This window comes from Oncorhynchus nerka, unplaced genomic scaffold (assembly GCF_034236695.1).
Source record: "Oncorhynchus nerka isolate Pitt River unplaced genomic scaffold, Oner_Uvic_2.0 unplaced_scaffold_1435, whole genome shotgun sequence".
NCBI lineage: Eukaryota > Metazoa > Chordata > Actinopteri > Salmoniformes > Salmonidae > Oncorhynchus > Oncorhynchus nerka.
Window position 1 is genome coordinate 64,728 of NW_027039881.1, and position 25,624 is coordinate 90,351.

The following is a 25,624-nucleotide window of genomic DNA, read 5'->3' on the forward strand; positions in this document are numbered from 1 at the left end:
AACACTAACCTAACCCTAACCCAACTATATCCTTAACCCTAACCCTAACCCAACCGAACAATAACCTAACCCTAACACTAACCCTAAACCAACCCTAACCCAATCCTAACCCAACCCAACCCTAACCCTAACCCTAACCCTAACCCAACCCAACAATAACCTAACCCTAACACTAAACCTAAACCAACCCTAACCCAATCCTAACCGAACCCAACACTAACCTAACTCAACCCAACCCTAACCAAACCCTAATCCAACGATATCCTTAACCCTAACCATAAACCCAACCCAACCCTAACCTAACCCTAACCTAATCCTAACCCAACCCAACCCAAAACTAACCTAACCCAACCCAAACCTAATCCTAACCCAACCAAACACTAACCTAACCCTAACCCAACTATATCCTTAACCCTAACCCTAACCCAACCGAACAATAACCTAACCCTAACACTAACCCTAAACCAACCCTAACCCAATCCTAACCCAACCCAACCCAAACCTATCCCAATCCAATCCTAACCCAACCCAACACTAACCTAACCCTAACCCAACTATATCCTTAACCCTAACCCTAACCCAAACCAACACTAACCTAACCCTAACCCTAAACCAGCCCTAACCCAATCCTAATCCAACCCAACACTAACCTAACCCAACCCAACCCAACACTAACCCAACCCAACACTAACCTAACCCAACCCAACACTATCCTAATACAACCCAACACTAACCTAACCCTAACCCAACTATATCCTTAACCCTAACCTAACCCAACCAGACACTAACCCAATCCTAACCCAACCCAACCCAACACTAACCTAACCCTAACCCAACCCAACACTAACCTGACCCTAACCCTAAACCAACCCTAACCAGCCCAGCTCTAACCCTAACCAAAACCTAACCTGAACACCAACCCAACCCTAACCCTAACCCTAACCCAACTCCAACCCCAACCCCAACCCAACCCCAACTCTAAGCCTCACCCTAACACTAAACCAACCCTAACCCTAACACCAACCCTAATCCAACCCTAACCAAACCCTAACCCAACTATATCCGTAACCCTAACCATAAACCTAACCCAACACTAACCTAACCCAACCCAAACCTAACCCAATCCTAACCCAACCCAACACTAACCTAACCCTAACCCAACTATATCCTTAACCCTAACCCAACCCAACAATAACCTAACCCTAACACTAACCCTAAACCAACCCTAACCCAATCCTAACCGAACCCAACACTAACCTAACCCTAAACCAACCCTAACCCAATCCTAACCCAACCCAAAACTAACCTAACCCAACACTAACCTAACCCAACCCTAACTCAACCCTAACCCTAATCCAACCCTAACCCAACCCTAACCTAACAGTAACTCAACCCTAACCCAACCCTAAACCAACCCTAACCCAATCCTAACCCAACCCAACACTAACCTAACCCTAACCCAATCCTAACCCAACCCAAAACTAACCTAACCCAACACTAACCTAACCCTAACCCTAATCCAACCCTAACCCAACCCTAACCTAACCCAACAGGGATCCTCCGGGATCCTCATCTCTCCCAAGTGGTCATTCTCTCTTTCTCCCCTTACCCATCTGTCTATCGCCTCCTTTGAATTCCATGCTGTCACAGTTACCAGCCCTTTCAAGCTTAACATCCTTATCATTTATCGCCCTCCAGGTTCCCTCGGAGAGTTCATCAATGAGCTTGATGCCTTGATAAGCTCCTTTCCTGAGGACGGCTCACCTCTCACAGTTCTGGGCGACTTTAACCTCCCCACGTCTACCTTTGACTCATTCCTCTCTGCCTCCTTCTTTCCACTCCTCTCCTCTTTTGACCTCACCCTCTCACCTTCCCCCCTACTCACAAGGCAGGCAATACTCTCGACCTCATCTTTACTAGATGCTGTTCTTCCACTAACCTCATTGCAACTCCCCTCCAAGTCTCCGACCACTACCTTGTATCCTTTTCCCTCTCGCTCTCATCCAACACTTCCCACACTGCCCCTACTCGGATGGTATCGCACCGTCCCAACCTTCGCTCTCTCTCCCCCGCTACTCTCTCCTCTTCCATCCTATCATCTCTTCCCTCTGCTCAAACCTTCTCCAACCTATCTCCTGATTCTGCCTCCTCAACCCTCCTCTCCTCCCTTTCTGCATCCTTTGACTCTCTATGTCCCCTATCCTCCAGGCCGGCTCGGTCCTCCCCTCCCGCTCCGTGGCTCGACGACTCATTGCGAGCTCACAGAACAGGGCTCCGGGCAGCCGAGCGGAAATGGAGGAAAACTCGCCTCCCTGCGGACCTGGCATCCTTTCACTCCCTCCTCTCTACATTTTCCTCTTCTGTCTCTGCTGCTAAAGCCACTTTCTACCACTCTAAATTCCAAGCATCTGCCTCTAACCCTAGGAAGCTCTTTGCCACCTTCTCCTCCCTCCTGAATCCTCCTCCCCCCTCCTCCCTCTCTGCAGATGACTTCGTCAACCATTTTGAAAAGAAGGTCGACAACATCCGATCCTCGTTTGCTAAGTCAAACGACACCGCTGGTTCTGCTCACACTGCCCTACCCTGTGCTCTGACCTCTTTCTCCCCTCTCTCTCCAGATGAAATCTTGCGTCTTGTGACGGCCGGCCGCCCAACAACCTGCCCGCTTGACCCTATCCCCTCCTCTCTTCTCCAGACCATTTCCGGAGACCTTCTCCCTTACCTCACCTCGCTCATCAACTCATCCCTGACCGCTGGCTACGTCCCTTCCGTCTTCAAGAGAGCGAGAGTTGCACCCCTTCTGAAAAAACCTACACTCGATCCCTCCGATGTCAACAACTACAGACCAGTATCCCTTCTTTCTTTTCTCTCCAAAACTCTTGAACGTGCCGTCCTTGGCCAGCTCTCCCGCTATCTCTCTCAGAATGACCTTCTTGATCCAAATCAGTCAGGTTTCAAGACTAGTCATTCAACTGAGACTGCTCTTCTCTGTATCACGGAGGCGCTCCGCACTGCTAAAGCTAACTCTCTCTCCTCTGCTCTCATCCTTCTAGACCTATCGGCTGCCTTCGATACTGTGAACCATCAGATCCTCCTCTCCACCCTCTCCGAGTTGGGCATCTCCGGCGCGGCCCACGCTTGATTGCGTCCTACCTGACAGGTCGCTCCTACCAGGTGGCGTGGCGAGAATCTGTCTCCTCACCACGCGCTCTCACCACTGGCGTCCCCCAGGGCTCTGTTCTAGGCCCTCTCCTATTCTCGCTATACACCAAGTCACTTGGCTCTGTCATAACCTCACATGGTCTCTCCTATCATTGCTATGCAGACGACACACAATTAATCTTCTCCTTTCCCCCTTCTGATGACCAGGTGGCGAATCGCATCTCTGCATGTCTGGCAGACATATCAGTGTGGATGACGGATCACCACCTCAAGCTGAACCTCGACAAGACGGAGCTGCTCTTCCTCCCGGGAAGGACTGCCCGTTCCATGATCTCGCCATCACGGTTGACAACTCCATTGTGTCCTCCTCCCAGAGCGCTAAGAACCTTGGCGTGATCCTGGACAACACCCTGTCGTTCTCAACTAACATCAAGGCGGTGGCCCGTTCCTGTAGGTTCATGCTCTACAACATCCGCAGAGTACGACCCTGCCTCACACAGGAAGCGGCGCAGGTCCTAATCCAGGCACTTGTCATCTCCCGTCTGGATTACTGCAACTCGCTGTTGGCTGGGCTCCCTGCCTGTGCCATTAAACCCCTACAACTCATCCAGAACACCGCAGCCCGTCTGGTGTTCAACCTTCCCAAGTTCTCTCACGTCACCCCGCTCCTCCGCTCCCTCCACTGGCTTCCAGTTGAAGCTCGCATCCGCTACAAGACCATGGTGCTTGCCTACGGAGCTGTGAGGGGAACGGCACCTCAGTACCTCCAGGTTCTGATCAGGCCCTACACCCAAACAAGGGCACTGCGTTCATCCACCTCTGGCCTGCTCGCCTCCCTACCACTGAGGAAGTACAGTTCCCGCTCAGCCCAGTCAAAACTGTTCGCTGCTCTGGCCCCCCAATGGTGGAACAAACTCCCTCACGACGACAGGACAGCGGAGTCAATCACCACCTTCCGGAGACACCTGAAACCCCACCTCTTTAAGGAATACCTAGGATAGGATAAAGTAATCCTTCTCACCCCCCCTTAAAAGATTTAGATGCACTATTGCAAAGTGGCTGTTCCACTGGATGTCATAAGGTGAACGCACCAATTTGTAAGTCGTTCTGGATAAGAGCGTCTGCTAAATGACTTAAATGTAAATGTAAACAGTAACTCAACCCTAACCCAACCCTAATCCAACCCTAACCCAATCCTAACCCAACCCAACACTAACCTAACCCTAACCCAATCCTAACCCAACCCAACACTAACCTAACCCTAACCCAATCCTAACCCAACCCAACACTAACCTGACCCTAACCCTAAACCAACCCTAACCCAATCCTAACCCAACCCAAAACTAACCTAACCCAACACTAACCTAACCCAACCCTAAACCAACCATAACCCAATCCTAACCCAACCCAACCCAAACCGATCCCAATCCAATCCTAACCCAACCCAACACTAACCTAACCCTAACCCAACTATATCCTTAACCCTAACCCTAAACCTATCCCAACCCAACACTAACCTATCCCAACCCAATCCTAACCCAACCCAACCCAACACTAACCTAACATAACCCAACCCAACAGTAACCTAACCCTAACCCAACTATGTCCTTAACCCTAACCATAAACCTAACCCAACCCAACACTAACCTAACCCAATCCAACACTAACCTAACCCTAAACCAACCCTAACCCAATCCTAACCCAACCCTACTCTAACCCAACCCTAACCCAAACCCAACTCTATCTTTAACCCTATCCCAACACTAAACCTAACCATAACCCAACCTCAACTCTAACCCAACCCAACACTATCCTAACCCAACCCAACAATAACCTAACCCTAACCCAACTATATCCTTAACCCTAACCTAACCCAACCAGACACTAACCCAATCCCAACCCAACACTAACCTAACCCTAACCCAACTATATCCTTAACCCTAACCCTAAAACTATCCCAACCCAACCCAACCCAACACTAACCTAACCCAACCCAACACTAACTCAATCCTAACCCAACCCAACACTAACCTAACCCAATCCAAAACTAATCTAACCCAATCCAAAACTAACCCTAAACCAACCCTAACCCAATCCTAACCCAACCCTACTCTAACCCAACCCTAACCCAAACCCAACTCTATCCTTAACCCTATCCCAAAACTAAACCTAACCCAACCATAACCCAACCTCAACTCTAACCCTAATCCAACCCTAACCTTAACACTAACCCAACCCTAATCCTAAACCAACTCAATCCTTAACCCTAACCCAACCCTAACTCAACCCTAACCCTAATCCAACCCTAATCCAACCCTAACCTAACCCTAACCCAACCCTAACTCAACCCTAACCCAACCCTAACTCAACACTAACCCTAATCCAACACTAATCCTAACCCTAACTCTAACCCTAACCCTAATCCAACCCTAATCCAAACCTAACCCTAACCCAACCCTAACCCAACCCTAACTCAACACTAACCCTAATCCAACACTAATCCAACCCTAACTCAACCCTAACCCTAATCCAACCCTAATCCAGCCCTAACCCAACCCTAACCCTAACCCTAACCCTAACACCAACCCAACCCTAATCCAACACTAACCCTAACCCAACTCTATCCTTAACCCTAACCCTAACCCTAGCTTCAACCCAACCCTAACCATATCCTTAACCCTAACCACACCCTAACACCAACCTAACCCTAACCCAACCCCAACCCTAACCAACCCAACTCTAACCCTAACCAAAACCTAACCTGAACACCAACCCAACCCTAACCCTAACCCAACCCAACCCCAACCCCAAACCCAACCCAACCCAACCACAACTCTAAGCCTCACCCTAACACTAAACCAACCCTAACCCTAACACCAACCCTAATCCAACACTAACCTTAACCCTAACCCAACTCTATCCTTAATCCTAACCCAACCCTGACCCTAACTCTAACCCAGCACTAACCCTAACCCTAACAGGAGCGTTCAGTGGTTCTACGGTTGGTTTGGCTAGCTAGTTGAGGCTAGGGGACAGTATTTTGACTTTTGGATGAAAAGAGTGCCCAGAGTAAACGGCCTCCTACTCTTTCCCAGATGGGAATATATGCATATTATTATTACTGGTGGGTAGAAAACACTCTGAAGTTTCTAAATCTGTTTGAATTATGTCTGTGAGTATAACGGAACTCATATGGCAGACAAAAACCTGAGAAGAAATCCAAACAGGAAGTGAGACCTCAATATAGAAAACAGTGCCACATCCACAAGATGTCACCGTCTTTAGATTCTGGTTGTATGATTCTACTATGAAGGGGGAGGCTCATAATAGCTCTTTTGGTGGGTGGTCTGGTAGAAAGCCTCGGTCTCGTTGCGCGCGGTCACGAGAGAGTGTACTTGCGTTTCTGTTGAAGGAATTTAATTCCTCTGTTTTAATTCCCAATCAAAATTAAACACTCTGTCAATTCATAAGGATTTGTAAGACCCTTATTTTATAGGAATGGACAGAGTCCCGGTCTTAAAGTCAAGTAACAGCCTTTATTCAAGAGAGTACTGAGTACATACACATTTTACCACAGGTTATAAACTGAAAATGACGTCAGCGTTTTCTAAATGTTCCGTCTCTTCTTGACACTGGTAGAAAGGCTCTATAGATCTCAAGCCTTCCCTCCTCGCCTAGAGCCAAGGTCAGTCAGTGTAGATAATCATTCTAGACAGTCTGGAGATTCATTTCATTTGTATTAAACTCTTGACTACATTATATAATACTGGGAGCAAGAGAGAAAATTCATACATGTACAGTAACATAATAGTATTCGGATTAGTCAGTCCTGATTGAAATGTATACATAATTAGTCATCATTGATAAAAAACCCTTAACATATCCACCCTTTGATTAAATATTATACATCCAATCACACATTGTAGTTATATTGTAATATTAAAAAGCCCATTTCTATTTTTATTAGAGATATTTCTTGTCATCAAAACATCACCTAAACATAACCCAACACTTGCATTCGCCATAAATGTTTCTCAGGCCTGCATCAGAATCATAACTCTTCTTATCAGGATTTTCGTTACAATCTTCATAAAAAAACAGTCTATTATTGAAACGGGATACAACCTAGCCTCCCTAAACATCAAAAATGGTCTCTTCAAACATAAATTCCCCGCAACTGAAGGATCCAGATTCATCCACTTGTCCTGTAGACAATCAGCACTCCGCGGGTCAGAACCTGGAATCCCCTGGTACCTCACCATTTATTGTCATTGATTTCTCCAGAGTCCTGGAAATAAGGCCTCATACACAGGGAATTAGACAACAGCCCCATAAAACTAAACAGTCACACAGGTGAATGTAGCCCATAATACAGTGATCATAATATTTTTTTTCCACTTTCCGAACATACTATCAAACCCAATTAGTCAGAGAAGTATCCACCCCAGAGTTTTCTGCCAAACCGTGAGCCAGGGTGGTCAAACCAGCTGAGGCTTCGGTCACTGATTCGTCCGGAGCTCTGTTATTTGGGATGTAAGCACAAACATGGTCCCGATAATCACGCATACTTCTCCCTTTTCAGCCAATAACATATCTAATGCAATTATATTCTGCCAAGCCATCAGGCTGGTTGCTTCAGTCTGTTCTGCAAAACCTTTAACCTGTTGCTTCTACTCGGGACGCTTGCGTCCCAACTAGAGCTCTGGAAATGCAAATGCGCTACGCTAAATGCTAATAGTATTAGTTAAAACTCAAAAGTTCATTAAAATACACATGCAGGGTATCGAATTAAAGCTACACTCGTTGTGAATCCAGGCAACAAGTCAGATTTTTAAAATGCTTTTCGGCGAAAGCATGAGAAGCTATTATCTGATAGCATGCAACACCCCAAAAGACCCACAGGGGACGTAAACAAAATAATTAGCATTTCGGCGTTACACAAACCGCACAATAAAATAGAAAACATTCATTACCTTTCACCATCTTCTTTGTTGGCACTCCTAGATGTCCCATAAACACTATTTGGGTCTTTATTTCGATTAAATCGGTCCATATAAAGCCTAGATATCGTTATATGTAGACTGTGTGATAAACGAAAAAAACATCGTTTCAAAACGTAACGTCATTTTTTAAAATTCAAAAAGTCGACGATAAACTTTCACAAAACACTTCGAAATACGTTTGTAATGCAACTTTAGGTATTAGTAAACGTTAATAAGCGATAAAATTCATCAGGAGGCGATGTAAAGATCATTAGCTGTCCGTCTGGAAAAATGTCCGGCTAGAAACTCAACGAAAATATCCGGTCCTAGACCGGATTAGATACGGTGTCCTGTATGTGTTTGACCAAGAAAAAACTCGAAGGGAAATGACAAGACTCTAGACACCGTGTGGAAGCTGTAGGTACTGCAACCTCAGTCAATTAATTGTGGTTCACCTTTATCAATGGGATCAAGTTGCGCATGGATATATTTTCCCATTTTCAGTGATCAGTTTTTCCTGTGCTTTTCGATGTAAATGCCGTTCTGGTAAAGCCACAGCAGTGATTTAACCAGTTTTTTAAACGTCTGAGTGTTTTCTATCCCCACAGACTAAGCAAATGCATATACTATATTCCTGGCATGAGTAGCAGGGCGCTGAAATGTTGCGCGATTTTTAACAGAATGTTCAAAAAAGTAGAGGGTCGACTGAAGAGGTTAATAGCATCTCTGGTATACTTGTTAAAGCTCTGTTGATTATCATAAATATAATTAATCCAGTCCACGTTCTTATTGAGAGTAGACCACCAGGAAATGCTTAACTCTAATCCTGCTAGGATCTGATTTCTTGCTTTGAACTCATCTGGCACCCCCCGTGGAACCCCAATGTTATCAATGTATATTTTGTCATCAAAAGACCCAGATGGAGTACCTCTTTTCTCCCGTTTGGCTAAACTTCATGTCTTGGTGTTGAATGAGTGTGAAAGGCATTCCCAAATGTACAAGGAGCAGCATAATCCTGTCCAATCTGCCGGTAAAACCTCGCCCTGACATCATTCCCCCACACAACCTCCAGATGTCAGCCCTGGACCACTTTACCTTATTGACATCATTCCCCCACACAACCACCAGATGTCAGCCCTGGACCACTTTACCTTATTGACATCATTCCCCCACACAACCTCCAGATGTCAGCCCTGGACCACTTTACCTTATTGACATCATTCCCCCACACAACCTCCAGATTTCAGCCCTGGCCCACTTTACCTTATTGACATCATTCCCCACACAACCTCCAGATGTCAGCCCTGGCCCACTTTACCTTATTGACATCATTCCCCCACACAACCACCAGATGTCAGCCCTGGACCTTATTGACATCATTCCCCCACACAACCTCCAGATGTCAGCCCTGGCCCACTTTACCTTATTGACATCATTCCCCCACACAACCTCCAGATGTCGCCCTGGACCACTTTACCTTATTGACATCATTCCCCCACACAACCTCCAGATGTCAGCCCTGGACCACTTTACCTTATTGACATCATTCCCCCACACAACCTCCAGATGTCAGCCCTGGCCCACTTTACCTTATTGACATCATTCCCCCACACAACCTCCAGATGTCAGCCCTGGACCACATTACCTTATTGACATCATTCCCCCACACAACCTCCAGATGTCAGCCCTGGCCCACCTTACCTTATTGACATCATTCCCCCACACAACCTCCAGATGTCAGCCCTGGACCACTTTACCTTATTGACATCATTCCCCCACACAACCTCCAGATGTCAGCCCTGGACCACTTTACCTTATTGACATCATTCCCCCACACAACCTCCAGATGTCAGCCCTGGCCCACTTTACCTTATTGACATCATTCCCCCACACAACCTCCAGATGTCAGCCCTGGACCACTTTACCTTATTGACATCATTCCCCCACACAACCTCCAGATGTCAGCCCTGGCCCACTTTACCTTATTGACATCCCCAGAGTTCAAACCGCCTATCAAATTAGACATGGTCTCGTCCGTGGTAATATTCTCTGTCCTATTGCAGGTACTATCTTACCCTACATATTTCCTAAGAGTACTGTACCGGGCCAAACGGTAATAATCTCCTCCGGTCACTGTAAAGGGAGGAAGTCTTGATTTAAAAGGGGAACCTGTGGATATAAATAGTAACTGCAACTGTCATTATCTGGCATTCCTGCTTTCGTCAACAGCTTTACCATACTGGCCTAACCTCCTCTACCCGGAACCGTACTAGGGTGTCGACCAAAAACTGGACAATATCCATCATACCACAACCCTAGATTCTCTTTCATGACCTTTTAAAGGGTAAGGCGTATCTTTATGCAATAGATCCCTCTCTCCGGATTACAGTCAAAACCTCTCACCTTCACTATACTCCACCTCCTTCCATACTGGGTGAGAAGATTTGTAGTGGCTTCCTTTTGTCTTTACCATAGCCACTGCCCAAGCCTGAAGCGGGGTTGTTTGGTACGCATACAGTCCACAGTCAAGGTTTCCAAACGGCCAAACATTCAATGACATCCAGGGATATGGTGCAACAAAATTTTTTATTCTTCTTATATCTAACAAATAAATGAGTCTCCAATCAACTTAAAGCATAGAATACTTGATATGGAAAATGACCTGTCTGTATGTCTGTATGTCTGTATGTCTGTATGTCTGTATGGTCAAAATACTATACCGCTCCCGCATCTAGAAGGACTCTCCCTCTCCCGAAGGCCCAACTTCCTGCCTTTATCCTAACACACTTACCACAATACAATGAACAGGCAAGAGGGGGCCAAATGACTGAGTTACACTAACAACAAATTAATATATCTCAATCAGGTAAATATAAATCATAAAGGTACGTACCTAATATTTCATAATTTACATTAATATTTAATATATTTACACAAATATACATGGAGCTCCATATGTTCGGTCTTTTATACAAATATGTCCAAATCGGCTCTAACAAGATTCATATAGTCCTCTCTCTCCGTATGAGCTATGACCGGTCTCCACGATCAATATGGGGACCTGCACCGATATATACCATAATGGCTCAGAGTCCTAGACTGCCATGTAGTTAGAGACCCCATTTGGTCTACATAAAACTGCATTGAGAGATCCTTCCCAACCTCTACTCTAACTTCCTGTCTACCCAGATCTAGGGATCTCTTATGCTTGTTTTGGAACAAAATCGTCATCGTCTAAACCATGGGTCAAATTACCCCTCTCCGCATACTCAAGTAGGACATGCTGTATCAGGAATATGTCACCCATGATAAGACAGCTCAGACGAACAGCTTCCATGTGAAGCCCCACCTCTCCCCGAGAACACATCACTAGCAAAAGCCACACACATCTTCACTTCTATGAACAAAAACAGGGGTGATAGGACAGGGAGGATTACTTCATTCGAGAGATGGCCCCAGGAATTCTGTTAATTCCAGTTCTCCTCTCGAACACTGTTTATTTTGTTCGACAGATCCAGTGTTTCTTAACCTCCCGCCGTGCGATATGATTCCGGGTAGCTCTTTCAGGTAGCTGTCACCAGGAGTCCTTGGTATGGTCTCCCAACAAGCCTCAGGGACTGGATTGAGTGACTTCACCTGTAGTTCACCTGTAATGCATAAAATCCTGTACATACAGACTTGGTTAACAAACAGTTTCCATATGTTTTATCTGATTATATCTTTAATTTATATGCCTATTTGTTAGCTAAACATTTTATTTTATTTTTTATTATTAGTTTATTATCCAATTGGCCACTAACTTACCCATCACCCTTTTGATACCTGGCTGTGCCCAGGTAACAACCTTATATACCCTAAATAATGATTTAGGTAGGATTAGTAAATTATCCTTCTATTCTGACATTATCATGTATGTCCAATTCTCCCTTGGGCATCCATTCATATCAATCCTGTATCAATTCTCTGTCAAGTGTCTTATCTAGTTTAAAACCTGTTAAGGATGATGCGAATTTTCGCAACTTTTTGTTAAAAATCGCGCAACATTTCAAAGTCCTGCTACTCATGCCAGGAATATAGTATATGCATATGATAAGTATGTGTGTATAGAAAACACTCTGAAGTCTCTAAAACTGGTTAAATCGTGTCTGTGGCTATTACATAACGTGTTTAGGAGTAAAAATCCCTGGTAAAACTGATCACCAAAAACACCAAAAGAATATTCATCCGCCATTCAATGTATTGTCTAAGGCGAAGGAAAATAAATGAGGATCCCTTGTAAACGCCTACAGCTTCCACACGATGTCGCCAGTACTGGCATTAAAAGTTTTCTTTATCCTTGGTTTGATGACGTTTTGGCTCTTCGTGTTTTAGTCTCTCCACAGGATGTTGTGAAAATGGAAAACATGGACGGTGATTTCAAGACTTGCTGCTATCGAATACAGATCGCCCCGTGATCAAATGTATAGATTATTAACATTTATTAATACCTAAAGTTGGTTTAGAAAAGTAGTTTGAAGTGATTTGTGAAAGTTTATAGGCAACTTTTGTCATTTTAAAAAGTGACGTTGCGTCTTGGAAAAGGGCATTTTCCTGGATCAGACCGGCTTCCAGCAAATGACATTTAGGCTATACAATGACAGATTTAATCGGGAAAAAGACCCAATTGTGATGTTTATGGGACATATAAGAGTGCTAAACAAAGAAGGTAGTCAAAGGTAATGAATGTTTTATATTTTATTTCTGCGTTTTGGGTAGCGCCGGCTACCGACGTTGCGGTATTTAGGGGGGTGCATGCTATCAGATAATAGCTTCTCATGCTTTCGCCGAAAAGCATTTTACAAATCTGACTTGGTGGCTAGATTCACAACGAGTGTAGCTTTAATTCAGTACCTTGCATGTGTGTTTTAGTCCTAACATATGTTTTATGTGTATATACTTGCAAACCTTAATGAATAAACAAAACTTCCAGGTCTTTTTCAATTTGGTCGTTTATGGCCTCAATCTCACCCACTCTCCCCAAGATTATAATCCCAGGAGATATCTAAAAGTGAGACACCTAAACATCAATTTTCCCAGAAGAACTCAAAACGCCTAACTAGCATTCACTATGCTACTTCGATTCAGAAACTCAAAAGTGAACTACCTACCTAAACCTAATGATAATTCCCCTTTGACTCAAATCATTAATCATCAGTTTTAAAGATAAATGTATCCTCTATGCAACCGCTGTGTCAGATTTAAATCAAACTGTACGGAAAAATAATAATCTGAGAACGGCGCTCAGAAACCAAAGAAATAGCCACCATTTTGGCGTCAACAGAAGCTACAAAAAACACTATAAATATTCACTTTACCTTTGAATATCTTCATCAGAAGGCAGTTCCAGGAATCCCAGTTCAACAATAAATTACTGATTTGTTCCATAAAGTTCCAAAAAGCCCATAATTTAGCCACTTGTTGTCAGCTTGTTCAGCCCAGCATTCAATCCTCAAAAAGCACGAGTAATTCCTCCAGACAAAAACTCAAAACGTTCCATTACAGGTCGTAGAAACAAGTCAAATGATGTATGCAATCCATATTTAGGATGTTTTAAACATTAATCAGCAATAAGGTTCCTACCGGAGAATTTCATTGTCTGAAGAAAAGCATAGGAACGGGAGGACACTCTCTCGTGACCGCGCGCAATGAGACCAAGGCTTCCTGCCAGACCACCCACTCAAAGAGCTATTATGAGCCCTACCTTTATAGTAGAATCATACAACCAGAATCTAAAGACGGTGACATCTTGTGGAAGCCCTAGGAAGTGCATGCTCATCCGTATCTAAGATGGACATCGATTGGCACTGTTTTCTAAATTGAGTTTAAATTGGATTTCTTCTCAGGTTTTTGTCTGCCATATGAGTTCTGTTATACTCACAGACATATTTCAAACGGTTTTAGAAACTTCAGAGTATTTTCTATCCACCAGCAATAATATTATGCATATATTCCCATCTGGGACTGAGTTGGAGGCAGTTCACTCTGGGCACGCCTTTCATCCACAAGTGAAAATGCTGCCCCCTAGCATCAACAGGTTTTAAATATCTGCAGGAAATCACGCAGTTCTGCCTCCAGGTCAAGATTCATGACAAACATCAACCTGCAACTGACAGAGGCAATGTAAAATCAAAAATGAAATTGTTTTCACAATTAACATGCTTTTTCTTGTTTCAATTATGTTTTATTATGAAAAATACAATATCTTCTTGTATACTTGTACAACTAAATAAACTAAAATCACATTTTATTTGTCACATACACATGGTTAGCAGATGTTAATGCGAGGTTAGCGAAATGCTTGTGCTTCTAGTTCCGACAATGCAGTAATAACCAACAAGTAATCTAACCTAACGATTTCACAACAATTACCTTATATACACAAGTGTAAAGGGATAAAGAATATGTACATAAACATACATGAATGAGTGATGGTACAGAACGGCATAGGCAAGATGCAGTAGATGGTATCGAGTACAGTATATACATATGAGATGAGTAATGTAGGGTATGTAAACATTATATTAAGTGGCATTGTAAAGTGGCTAGTGATGCATATTTTTCCATCAATTTCCATCAATTTCCATTATTAAAGTGGCTGGAGTTGAGTCAGTGTGTTGGCAGCAGCCACTCAATGTTAGTGGTGGCTGTTTAACAGTCTGATGGCCTTGAGATAGAAGCTGTTTTTCAGTCTCTCGGTCCCAGCTTTGATGCACCTGTACTGACCTCGCCTTCTGGATGGTAGCGGGGTGAACAGGCAGTGGCTCGGGTGGATGTTGTCCTTGATGATCTTTGTGGCCTTTCTGCGACATCAGCAGTGTATTTGGAGCGTATGTCCATATATAATTGTACTATTTGTTATTCAACATAAAAGACGTACAACAAATGATCACATTGGTATTTTAACGGTGTTATTGTTTAAATTGTTTACATTTAAGAGTTTAATTGTTTAATTGTTTAAATTTAAGAGTTTAAATGTTGAAACAGAGGATCCATCTAAAACAGTATAAAACAAGTGCAGTATGTTCTGAGAATGTTACTTTAACGTCAACTCATAACGTCACACTATAACTTCATGGGAGTCTTGTGGAAAGACTTCATGTTGTTTTGGGGGGATTGAGTGACGTCTTCATCAACATTTGCAGAATATTCCTGTAATATTTTCACCTCTTGTCAGACGCCAACAGCCTAGTCGGCTGCAGACATTCATAAGGAGTTCTAGTAGTTTATTTGCCATTTGCAGTAATTAAAAGTAATACATGCATTGTAATTCCTTGTTGGAGCTCTCTCACATATAGGACAGTACATACCACTGGAGGCTGGTGAGGGGAGGACGGCTCATAATAATGTCTGGAACAGAGTGAATGAAATGGAACACATGGAAACCACGTGTTTGATACCATTCTACTTATTCCCCTCCAGCCATTACAAGCCTGTCCTCCCCAATTAAGGTCCCACCAACCTCCTGTGGTACAAACACAAACATTATTATATATCATAAAAAATGCAAAGTGGTAAAAGATCAGAAAAGGAACCAAAAGGTTCAGTCATGTTCTAATAGTCTGATGGAAACAGGTTGATGATTTAACAGGCAGATAGAACTGGGATAGAAGCTGTTCTAGAACCTGTGGTCCAGAAACTGATTTAACAGGCAGATAGAACTGGGATAGAAGCTGTTCTAGAACCTGTGGTCCAGAAACTGATTTAACAGGCAGATAGAACTGGGATAGAAGCTGTTCTAGAACCTGTGGTCCAGAAACTGATTTAACGGGCAGATAGAACTGGGATAGAACCTGTGGTCCAGAAACTGATTTAACAGGCAGATAGAACTGGGATAGAAGCTGTTCTAGAACCTGTGGTCCAGAAACTGATTTAACAGGCAGATAGAACTGGGATAGAAGCTGAACCTGTGGTCCAGAAACTGATTTAACAGGCAGATAGAACTGGGATAGAAGCTGTTCTAGAACCTGTGGTCCAGAAACTGATTTAACAGGCAGATAGAACTGGGATAGAACCTGTGGTCCAGAAACTGATTTAACAGGCAGATAGAACTGGGATAGAAGCTGTTCTAGAACCTGTGGTCCAGAAACTTTTTAACAGGCAGATAGAACTGGGATAGAAGATGTTCTAGAACCTGTGGTCCAGAAACTGATTTAACAGGCAGATAGAACTGGGATAGAAGAACCTGTGGTCCAGAAACTGATTTCAGGCAGAACCTGTGGTCCAGAAACTGATAACAGGCAGATAGAACTGGCAGATAGAACTGTTCTAGAACCTGTGGTCCAGAAACTGATTTAACAGGCAGATAGAACTGGGATAGAAGCTGTTCTAGAAACCTGTTTAACCAGAAACTGATTTAACAGGCAGATAGAACTGGGATAGAACCTGTGGTCCAGAAACTGATTTAACAGGCAGATAGAACTGGGATAGAAGCTGTTCTAGAACCTGTGGTCCAGAAACTGTTTTAACAGGCAGATAGAACTGGGATAGAAGCTGTTCTAGAACATGTGATCCAGAAACTGATTTAACAGGCAGATAGAACTGGGATAGAAGCTGTTCTAGAACCTGTGATCCAGAAACTGATTTAACAGGCAGATAGACCTTGGATATTGTTATCGTCTTATAAACATGAAGGTCAACAATTATAGGAAGATGTGGATGTGTGTGTGTGTGTGTGTGTCCAGTGTGTGAGTGAATGGATATATATGTGTGAGTGAATGGATATATGTGTGTGTGAGGTGTGTCCAGTGTGTGAGGTGTGTCCAGGGTGTGTGTGTTTTTGTGTCCACTGTGTGTGTGTGTTTGTGTCCAGTGTGTGAGAGTTTGTCCAGAGTGTGTGTCCAGTCTGTGTTTCCAGTGTGTGTGTGTCAGTTTGTTTGTGTGTGTGAGTCCAGTGTGTGTGTTGTGGTCAGTGTATGTGTGTGTGTGTGTGTGTGTGTGTGTGTGTGTGTGTGTGTGTGTGTGTGTGTGTGTGTGTGTGTGTGTGTGTGTGTGACCACTGTGTGTGTCCAGTGTGTGCGTGTGTGTGTGTGTGTTTGTGTCAGGTTATTATTTACAGGGACGCTGAGTCACCATCACCCCAAACCCTAAACCCTGGATAGAGGGGCTCAGTGAATGTGGAGGTGAATGTGTTCAGGTGGGTCAGTGTGTCAGAGGAGGCTCTATAGAAGGACAGAGTGCCGGCTGGCCAGTCCAGATACACTCCTACTCTGTGGGAGCTGGAGGAGGGGACGTCTATGGTAGTGGTAATATTATTGTGACAGGCAGAGTAACTGTTGTCAGAGCAGAACAGACTCCAGGACTTGTCATTGTATCCAAGCCAACAGTCCCTACCCCTTCCTCTCCTGTTGATTCCTTTATATGTCACTCCTATAACAGCCCCTCCACTCCACTCAACCTCCCAGTAACAGCGCCCAGTCAGACCCTCTCTACACAGCACCTGTCCCCAGACCTCAAATCTCTCTGGGTGATCAGGATACGGCTGCTCTTCTGTCCTACATGTCACCTTTCTGTTCACCTCAGACAGAGAGAGGAGTCTGTTTACTGTGTTTAGGTCCAGTGTGAGATCACAGACATCTGATGGATGAAACCAGACACAATATTAGAAATCATCATCATTCACATTAGAATGTTAACTCACTTTTCACTAATTCATTTAATGTAGATGTTTCTAGGTATCAAAAGGAGAAGTTAAGGTAACTTGAGACTTGTTGAATGATCATATGTTATACTGTATGGTAATATAAAACACACCTTTTCCTATTAATTACACACACACACACCTGTATGAACACAAACACACACACACACACACACATTTTCAAAACAACTCTGTAATCTTTGGTGTCCCTGATTTCTGCTTCTGTAGAACTACAGCTGATATTTAATATGACCAAGTCAGTAATGATGGTGGTCTTTGACTTTGACTTAACTTGATTTAAGACTTATTCTTAGTCATATTCTTCACAGCAGTCAACACTCACATTTTCTAAGCCCAGGTTTCATTCTGTTCTCTCCACCATGTTCCACACTGTAGCGGTAAGCAGAAGAACAGACAGTCATTGAGGGTGAACACACACACACACACACACACACACACACACACACACAGTCAGCATATATCAATCTGTGTATGTTGTCCAATGTGGTGTGTCAGAATGTTTGTCTTGAGTGTTTGATAAGTCCAACATGAGTCTGATGTGAACAGTGTGTGAGTGTCCAGTGTGTGTACTGTGTCCAGTGTGTGTCCAGTCTGTCCAGTGTGGGTTTGTCCAGTGTGTGTCCAGAGTGTGTTTGTGTGTGAGTGTTTGGGTGATTGTGAGTCTCAGGTCCAGTGTCTGAGTGTCAGGTGTGTGTGTTTGACCTCAGAGCTGAGACCAGCACAGCCTGTCATCTGTGATTAGACACACAGCACTGCAAAAGTCAAATCATATTAAAATCACACATACACACAACACACACACACAGGAAAAACACACTAAAACAGTCAAATGCATATAACAAGTTTTGTCCAAGTGGTGGTCAGAATGTTTGTCTTAACCAGCCTGATAAGTCCAACATGTCTGATATGAACATTGACATAAACCCTCTACATACTTGAGTTTCTCCAGTCTGCAGTGTGGATCCTCCAGTCCAGCAGAGAGCAGTCTGACTCCTGAGTCTCCTGGGTGATTGTAGCTCAGGTCCAGCTCTCTCAGGTGTGAGGGGTTTGACCTCAGAGCTGAGACCAGAGAAGCACAGCCTTCCTCTGTGACCAGACAGCCTGACAGCCTGCAAAGAGTCAAATCATATTAAAATCACACTGATATTCTTTGGTGGTGAAAATAGTGGCAGTATATTTTTAAACTAGCTAAATAATCAAAGTATTGTTTCAGTATATTTTTTCAACATATTCAGATACATCAGTGTCCTGAAACCTTCCATATCTATTCATAAAATAGTGTATCATCATAAAAAATAACAAATGATCAAAGTATTGCCTGCAGATAGAAACATGTATAGTACAAATATTATAGTAGACTGACCAGACCAGTTTAAAAAGCAATATCAGTCAAAAGACAGACAGTGAGGAATCAGATTTAGCAAAGCACCACATTTAAAACTGTAAGCTTCACTGTCCAAACACATATGGTGTGGACGATGTGTGTCTGGTAAACACATGTGGATCAACAGTTATCACTTTTGACCACTGAGGAATACTGACCTCAGAGTCTCCAGTTTACAGTGGTGATTCCCCAGTCCAGCAGAGAGCAGCTTCACTCCTGAATCCTTCAGGTCATTGTTACTCAGGTCCAGCTCTCTCAGGTGTGAGGGGTTTGAAATGAGAACTGAGGCCAACACTTTACAGGATGTGTCTGTGAGTTTACAGACAGTGAGTCTGAAACACAGAATAAATACAATGACAGACAGGATGTATTAAAATATTTGCTTAGCTTTCTCTGCTTACACTGTAACCTGTGCACAAATAATGTTGGGTTTTCAGACCAGTGAGGCCTAGAAATGACACATTTTCCAAGTATTGCTTGTAGATAGAAAGATGCATATTTATGTGAGTAGACTGACCAGACCAGTTTAAAAATCAGTATCAGTCAGAAACAGACAGTGAATATGTATTGAGTATACAGTCCCACACCAGTTTATCTATACAGTCACACCATATCTATTTAGACAGTGAGGTATCAGATTTAGATTGTATTGAGTATACAGTCCACACCATATCTATTTAGACAGTGAGGTATCAGATTTAGATTGTATTGAGTATACAGTCCACACCATATCTATTTAGACAGTGAGGTATCAGATTTAGATTGTATTGAGTATACAGTCCACACCATATCTATTTAGACAGTGAGGTATCAGATTGTATTGAGTATACAGTCCACACCATATCTATTTAGACAGTGAGGTATCAGATTGTATTGAGTATACAGTCCACACCATATCTATTTAGACAGTGAGGTATCAGATTTAGATTGTATTGAGTATACAGTCCACACCATATCTATTTAGACAGTGAAGGTAACATTTTAAATGTGTCTCTATTCTCCAACATTTTGGAATTGAGATCAAAATTTACAGTATATAATGTCACCTTTTATTTGAGGATTCATTTCATTTAGAAAAGCACTTTATGTAGTATTAGTTTAGTCTCCCAATTTGAAGAAGTAATTCATATTCTGACCAATTCACTCAGTGTTTTAAAGTAGTCAACAGTTTAGCTCTTATATTAGAGTCTAGTCCACTAAGTATTCTGACCAATTCAATTATAGTGTATTAAAGTAGTCAAATGAGTCAAAAGTTGAGTATTTGGTAGCATATTCTTGGAGGCTGCAACAAACATACTAACCTCTCACCATTACCAATAACAGAGGCTACAACAAAACATGCTAACCTCTCACCATTACCAATAACAGAGGCTACAACAAAACATGCTAACCTCTCACCATTACCAATAACAGAGGCTACAACAAAACATACTAACCTCTCACCATTACCAATAACAGACTACAACAAAACATGCTAACCTCTCACCATTACCAATAACAGAGGCTACAACAAAACATGCTAACCTCTCACCATTACCAATAACAGAGGCTACAACAAAACATGCTAACCTCTCACCATTACCAATAACAGAGGCTACAACAAAACATGCTAACCTCTCACCATTACCAATAACAGAGGCTACAACAAAACATGCTGACCTCTCACCATTACCAATAACAGAGACTACAACGACACATGCTGACCTCTCACCATTACCAATAACAGAGGCTCCAACAAAACATGCTAACCTCTCACCATTACCAATAACAGAGGAGATTAGAATTTATATTAGCATTTATACTAATATTTGTGCCTCTAGAACATTGTTATTCATCATTATTCACTATTCATTCTAAACGGTAAAATATGAGTATGAATTCCCTCAAATAAAAGGTGACATTCTGTACTGTCTCCTAATATGAAACATTCTAGCTCAAATCCAAAATGCTGGAGCAAAACACCACATTTAAAACTGTAAGCTTCACTGTCCAAACACATATGGTGTGGACTATGTGTGTCTGGTAAACACATGTGGATCTGGTGAACAGTTATCACTTGTTGACCAACTACAGGAATACTGACCTCAGAGTCTCCAGTTTACAGTGGGGATTCCCCAGTCCAGCAGAGAGCAGCTTCACTCCTGAATCCTTCAGGTCATTGTTACTCAGATCCAGCTCTCTCAGGTGTGAGGGGTTTGACTCCAGAGCTGAGACCAGAGAAGCACAGCCTTTCTCTGTGACTCCACAGCCTGACAGCCTGACAAAGAGATCATCATGACTTCACAAACACACTGTTAATTTAACACCAGTAGTGTAGAAGGACGATGGTAGATGCATTTGGTTTATTCTCTCAAACAACATATAGATTCATCTTCCGTCTCCTAGAATTGTATGGTCATATTGTTATACTAATGTGAACATAAAAGCATTGATTCAATATGTTTTTCAATGTAATATTATATACATATTATAATACATATTTTTCTCTAAACTGAATATTTCTTCCTGATGATTAGTTCTTAAATGTCATTTTATTTACTCACAGAGCAGCTCTGGAGGCTTTGACCACTGGCAGCAGCCTCAGAAGACCTTCCTCTGATCTGGAGTATTTCTTCAGGTCAAACACATCCAGCTCCTTTTCTGAAGTCAGCAACAGAAAGACCAGAGCTGACCACTGTGCAGGTGACAGGTTGGGTTTTGAGAGACTTCCTGATCTCAGGTAGCTTTGGATCTCCTCCAATAGAGAATGGTCATTCAGTTCATTCAGACAGTGGAACAGATTGATGCTCCTCTCTGGAGAGAGATTCTTCCTGATCTTCTCCTTGATGTACTCGACTGTTTCTTCATGGCTCTGTGAGCTGCTTCTTGGCTTTGTCAGTAGACCTCGTAAGTGCTTCTGATTGGACTCCATGGAGAGGCCCAGAAGGAAGCGGAGGAAAAGGTCCAGGTTTCCTGTCTCACTTTGTAAGGCTTTATCCACAGCACTCTTGTAGACAGTAACTTCAGACTTGTCACTTGTTTGCAGTTCATCCATTACATTCTCTTTGTTGTTGATGAGTGAGAGGAACACATATACAGCAGCCAGAAACTCCTGAATGCTCAGATGAACAAAGCAGTACACCTTGTCCTGGTACAGCCCACATTCCTCTTTAAAGAGCTGTGTGCACAATCCTGAGTACACTGAGGCTTCATTAACATCAATGCCAGACTCTTTCAGGTCTTCTTCATAGAAAATCAGATTGCCCTTCACAAGCTGTTGAAAAGCAAGTTTTCCCAGTAACAGAATGCTCTCTTTATTCCAGTGTGGACCTGTCTCTTCTTTCCCAGGATACTTTTCATTCTTCTGTTTGATATGAAACACCACAAGGTGTGTGTACATCTCAGTCAGAGTCTTGGGGATCTCTTCTCTCTGATGTTTCAGCATGTGTTCAAGGACTGTTGCAGAAATCCAACAGAAGACTGGAATGTGGCACATGATGTGGAGGCTCCTTGATGTCTTTATGTGTGAGATGATTCTGCTGGCCAGGTCCTCATCACTGAATCTCTTCCTGAAGTACTCCTCCTTCTGTGGGTCATTGAACCCTCGTACCTCTGTCACCTGGTCAACACACCCTGAAGGGATCGTATTGGCTGCTGCTGGTCGGGTAGTTATCCAGAGGAGAGCAGAGGGAAGCAGATTTCCCTTGATGAGATTTGTCAGCAGAACATCCACTGAGGTTGACTCTGTGACGTCCCAACAGATCTTGTTCTTCTGGAAGTCTAGGGGCAGTCGGCACTCATCCAGACCGTCAAATATGAACAGAACTTTGTACTTGTTGTAGATGGAGATTCCTGATTGTTTGGTTTCCATTGAGAAGTGATTAAGAAGTTCAATCAAAGTGTGTTTGTCCCCTTTCATCAAATTCAGCTCCCGGAAAGGGAATGAAAATACAAATTGGACATCCTGATTTGCTTTTCCTTCAGCCCAGTCCAGAATGAACTTCTGCACAGAGACTGTTTTTCCAATGCCAGCGACTCCCTTTGTCAGCACAGTTCTGATAAGTTTGTCTTGTCCAGTTAAGGGTGTGAAGATGTCGTTACATTTGATTGCAGTCTCTGGTCTTGCTTGTTTCCTGGTTGTTGTCTCAATCTGTCTCAGCTCATGTTCCTTATTGACCTCTCCTGTTCCACCCTCTGTGATGTAGAGCTCTGTGTAGATCTTATTGAGAAGTGTTGGGTTTCCTTGTTGATCGATCCCCTCAAATACACATTGAAACTTCTTCTTTAGATTAGATTTGAGTTCACGTTGGCAAATCACAGCAAGTTCATCTGAATGAAGAAATAACACAGAGGATATTAATATTACGTAAGTTTTAATGACTACAGTATTGTTGGACTGTTATAAAGTAAAAATATAATAATTAATTCTCTTTACTGTATAAATGTTTTCATAATGCATTACAGACTGGTGTGACTGATTATATTATTATTGGTATTATTGATGGTATTATTAATGTTCTCTCTCTAAATCAATCAGTACAACACATCCCTGCTGCTACTTGATGAGGTCACTAGGTGTTGTGTTAAGGCTGCTACAATATCATTGAGTTACACAGCTACTTTAGCTGTACTTTAGCTACAGCTTTTAAATGTTATAAAACAGCATTCAACATGAGGCAGACAGATCTTACATTTCTCCAGTGTGTCAGCAAGCTCCTTCTGGTTCATTTTCCTCAGGATGTGCAGTGTGATCTTCAGAGCCCCCTCTCTGGCACTGCTCTCCTGCTTCTCATCTTCAGCATCCACCACTTCCTTATCCTGCTTCGGACTCTCAAAGCCTTGTGGGAGTTCTGGACTAAGAATCCTCTTGAACATCTTCAGCTCGTTCTTCACAAATGTCATAATTTTATCTTCAAGCATCTGAAATAAATCAAGTAAATAAGTTAAGCAAGAGACTAAATGCTTTCTCATCAACACATTAATGAATGTTTGACAGATCAACTTTACTTGAGGTAAACAAAAACAATTGTACATAACAGGACCACATACACTCAATATGGAGGCCAGGTCTGTTTGATGACTCTGGGAAGACTGACCACTGAGAATCTCTGACTCTGATCTCTCCTGTTGGTTTCTGTGGACAAAACATGAGGTTACATCTCCTCATCCAGGGAGTACACACACACACGCGCACGTGCACGCGCACGCACACACAGAGGGAATGTTGTGTTTGTTTAATATTGTTTTACGACTATGAAAATGGACAAAAAGATTAGCCTATGGATTATGAAAACAACAACAATAAATGGGAAAATGGGAGAAAGAAATGACTAGAGACAGTGTTGTTTAACTCACTGACCAGGACCCATGAGTTCTTCTTACCTTTGTTCAGTAGAAAAGTCTCCCTCTCTAAAGGTTAGAGGAGGATCCATAGACTGGTCACTCTTCATGGACACACAGCTGGGAACAGGGGAGGCTGGTCTCTCCTGCTTGATTGGGCTTCAACACAACAGAGACAAACATTACATCTCTCATCTACTCTGAGCTCAGATGGGGAAACATAAGAAGAGTTTCACAAATAGAACTGACTTCCAGACGTTAGTTAACGGCGCGAGCAGTGTGTCATTTTTAATGAGGAGATTAATTTAGCGACGCGACCGTTGTAGTCAGTCTGTCAGCCCTGTAGTCAGTCTGTCAGCCCCGCTAAAAGGCTGGTGTCGTTACTCTGCCTTCTCCGGGGGATGTTGAGGTAAATTTACTAACCGGGAGGGTTGAATTATGTAATTTATTAGAGGGCTGGAAGACGCACTCTCGAGGTTGTTTACTCACAATATCAGATATTAAGATGATTTTTATAATGAAGGTATACTGAGGTTGAGGTTCTGACTAGTGATTATTTACCCGGGGTTCAATACCTGCTATTGAGGCGCCCTGAAAATAATATTCAAAAGTTCGGTCCTTGGACACAGACGGGTTAAACACTAAAGTTACCGTCCATCTAGTGAAGAGAGGAGAACCGGACAGAGGTAGCCAGCATCCGTCAACGAGAGAGGGAGAAGCCTCACCGGGATTTAACAGGTGGAAGAAACAACCGGGGAGCTCCATCGGTCTACAAGAAATGCAGACAGCCGGTGATGATGTAGTGGTAGCTATGGTAACTAGGATGCTGCTGGTAGAGTAGCTAGCTACCTTACCGAGCTGTACCGACTAGCTAGGATAACTAGGATGCTGCTGGTAGAGTAGCTAGCTAGCTTACCGAGCTGTACCGACTAGCTAGGATAACTAGGATGCTGCTGGTAGAGTAGCTAGCTAGATTACCGAGCTGTACCGACTGGCTTGGTTAGTTAGCAGGTCGTTCGTCTGTCCCTCCTCTCGATGATGAATCCGGTGAAACACAAATTGAAACAAGGATAGAGAGTG

The 25,624-nt window shown here is 43.1% G+C and overlaps 1 protein-coding gene and 1 long non-coding RNA gene across 2 annotated transcripts in view; both read right to left on the reverse strand.

Moving 5' to 3' along the window:
- The window catches only part of LOC135568685 (NACHT, LRR and PYD domains-containing protein 12-like), a gene marked incomplete at its 3' end in the record, with an annotated part of 91,201 nt that overhangs the window by 42,243 nt on the left and 23,334 nt on the right, over positions 1-25,624 (reverse strand). The window contains exons 5-10 of the mRNA XM_065015439.1: positions 24,587-24,703; positions 23,896-24,338; positions 21,769-23,533; positions 21,309-21,482; positions 19,384-19,557; positions 18,777-18,950 (exon numbers count right to left, since the gene is read on the reverse strand). Of these exons, the coding sequence (XP_064871511.1) occupies positions 18,777-18,950; positions 19,384-19,557; positions 21,309-21,482; positions 21,769-23,533; positions 23,896-24,338; positions 24,587-24,703 (2,847 nt within the window). The remainder of the gene's footprint in view (positions 1-18,776; positions 18,951-19,383; positions 19,558-21,308; positions 21,483-21,768; positions 23,534-23,895; positions 24,339-24,586; positions 24,704-25,624) is intronic.
- On the reverse strand, positions 14,340-16,079 carry LOC135568684 (uncharacterized). Its single transcript, XR_010462710.1, has 2 exons — positions 15,974-16,079; positions 14,340-15,925 (listed from the first exon to the last, which is right to left on the reverse strand). It is a non-coding gene; the product is annotated as an uncharacterized LOC135568684 (long non-coding RNA).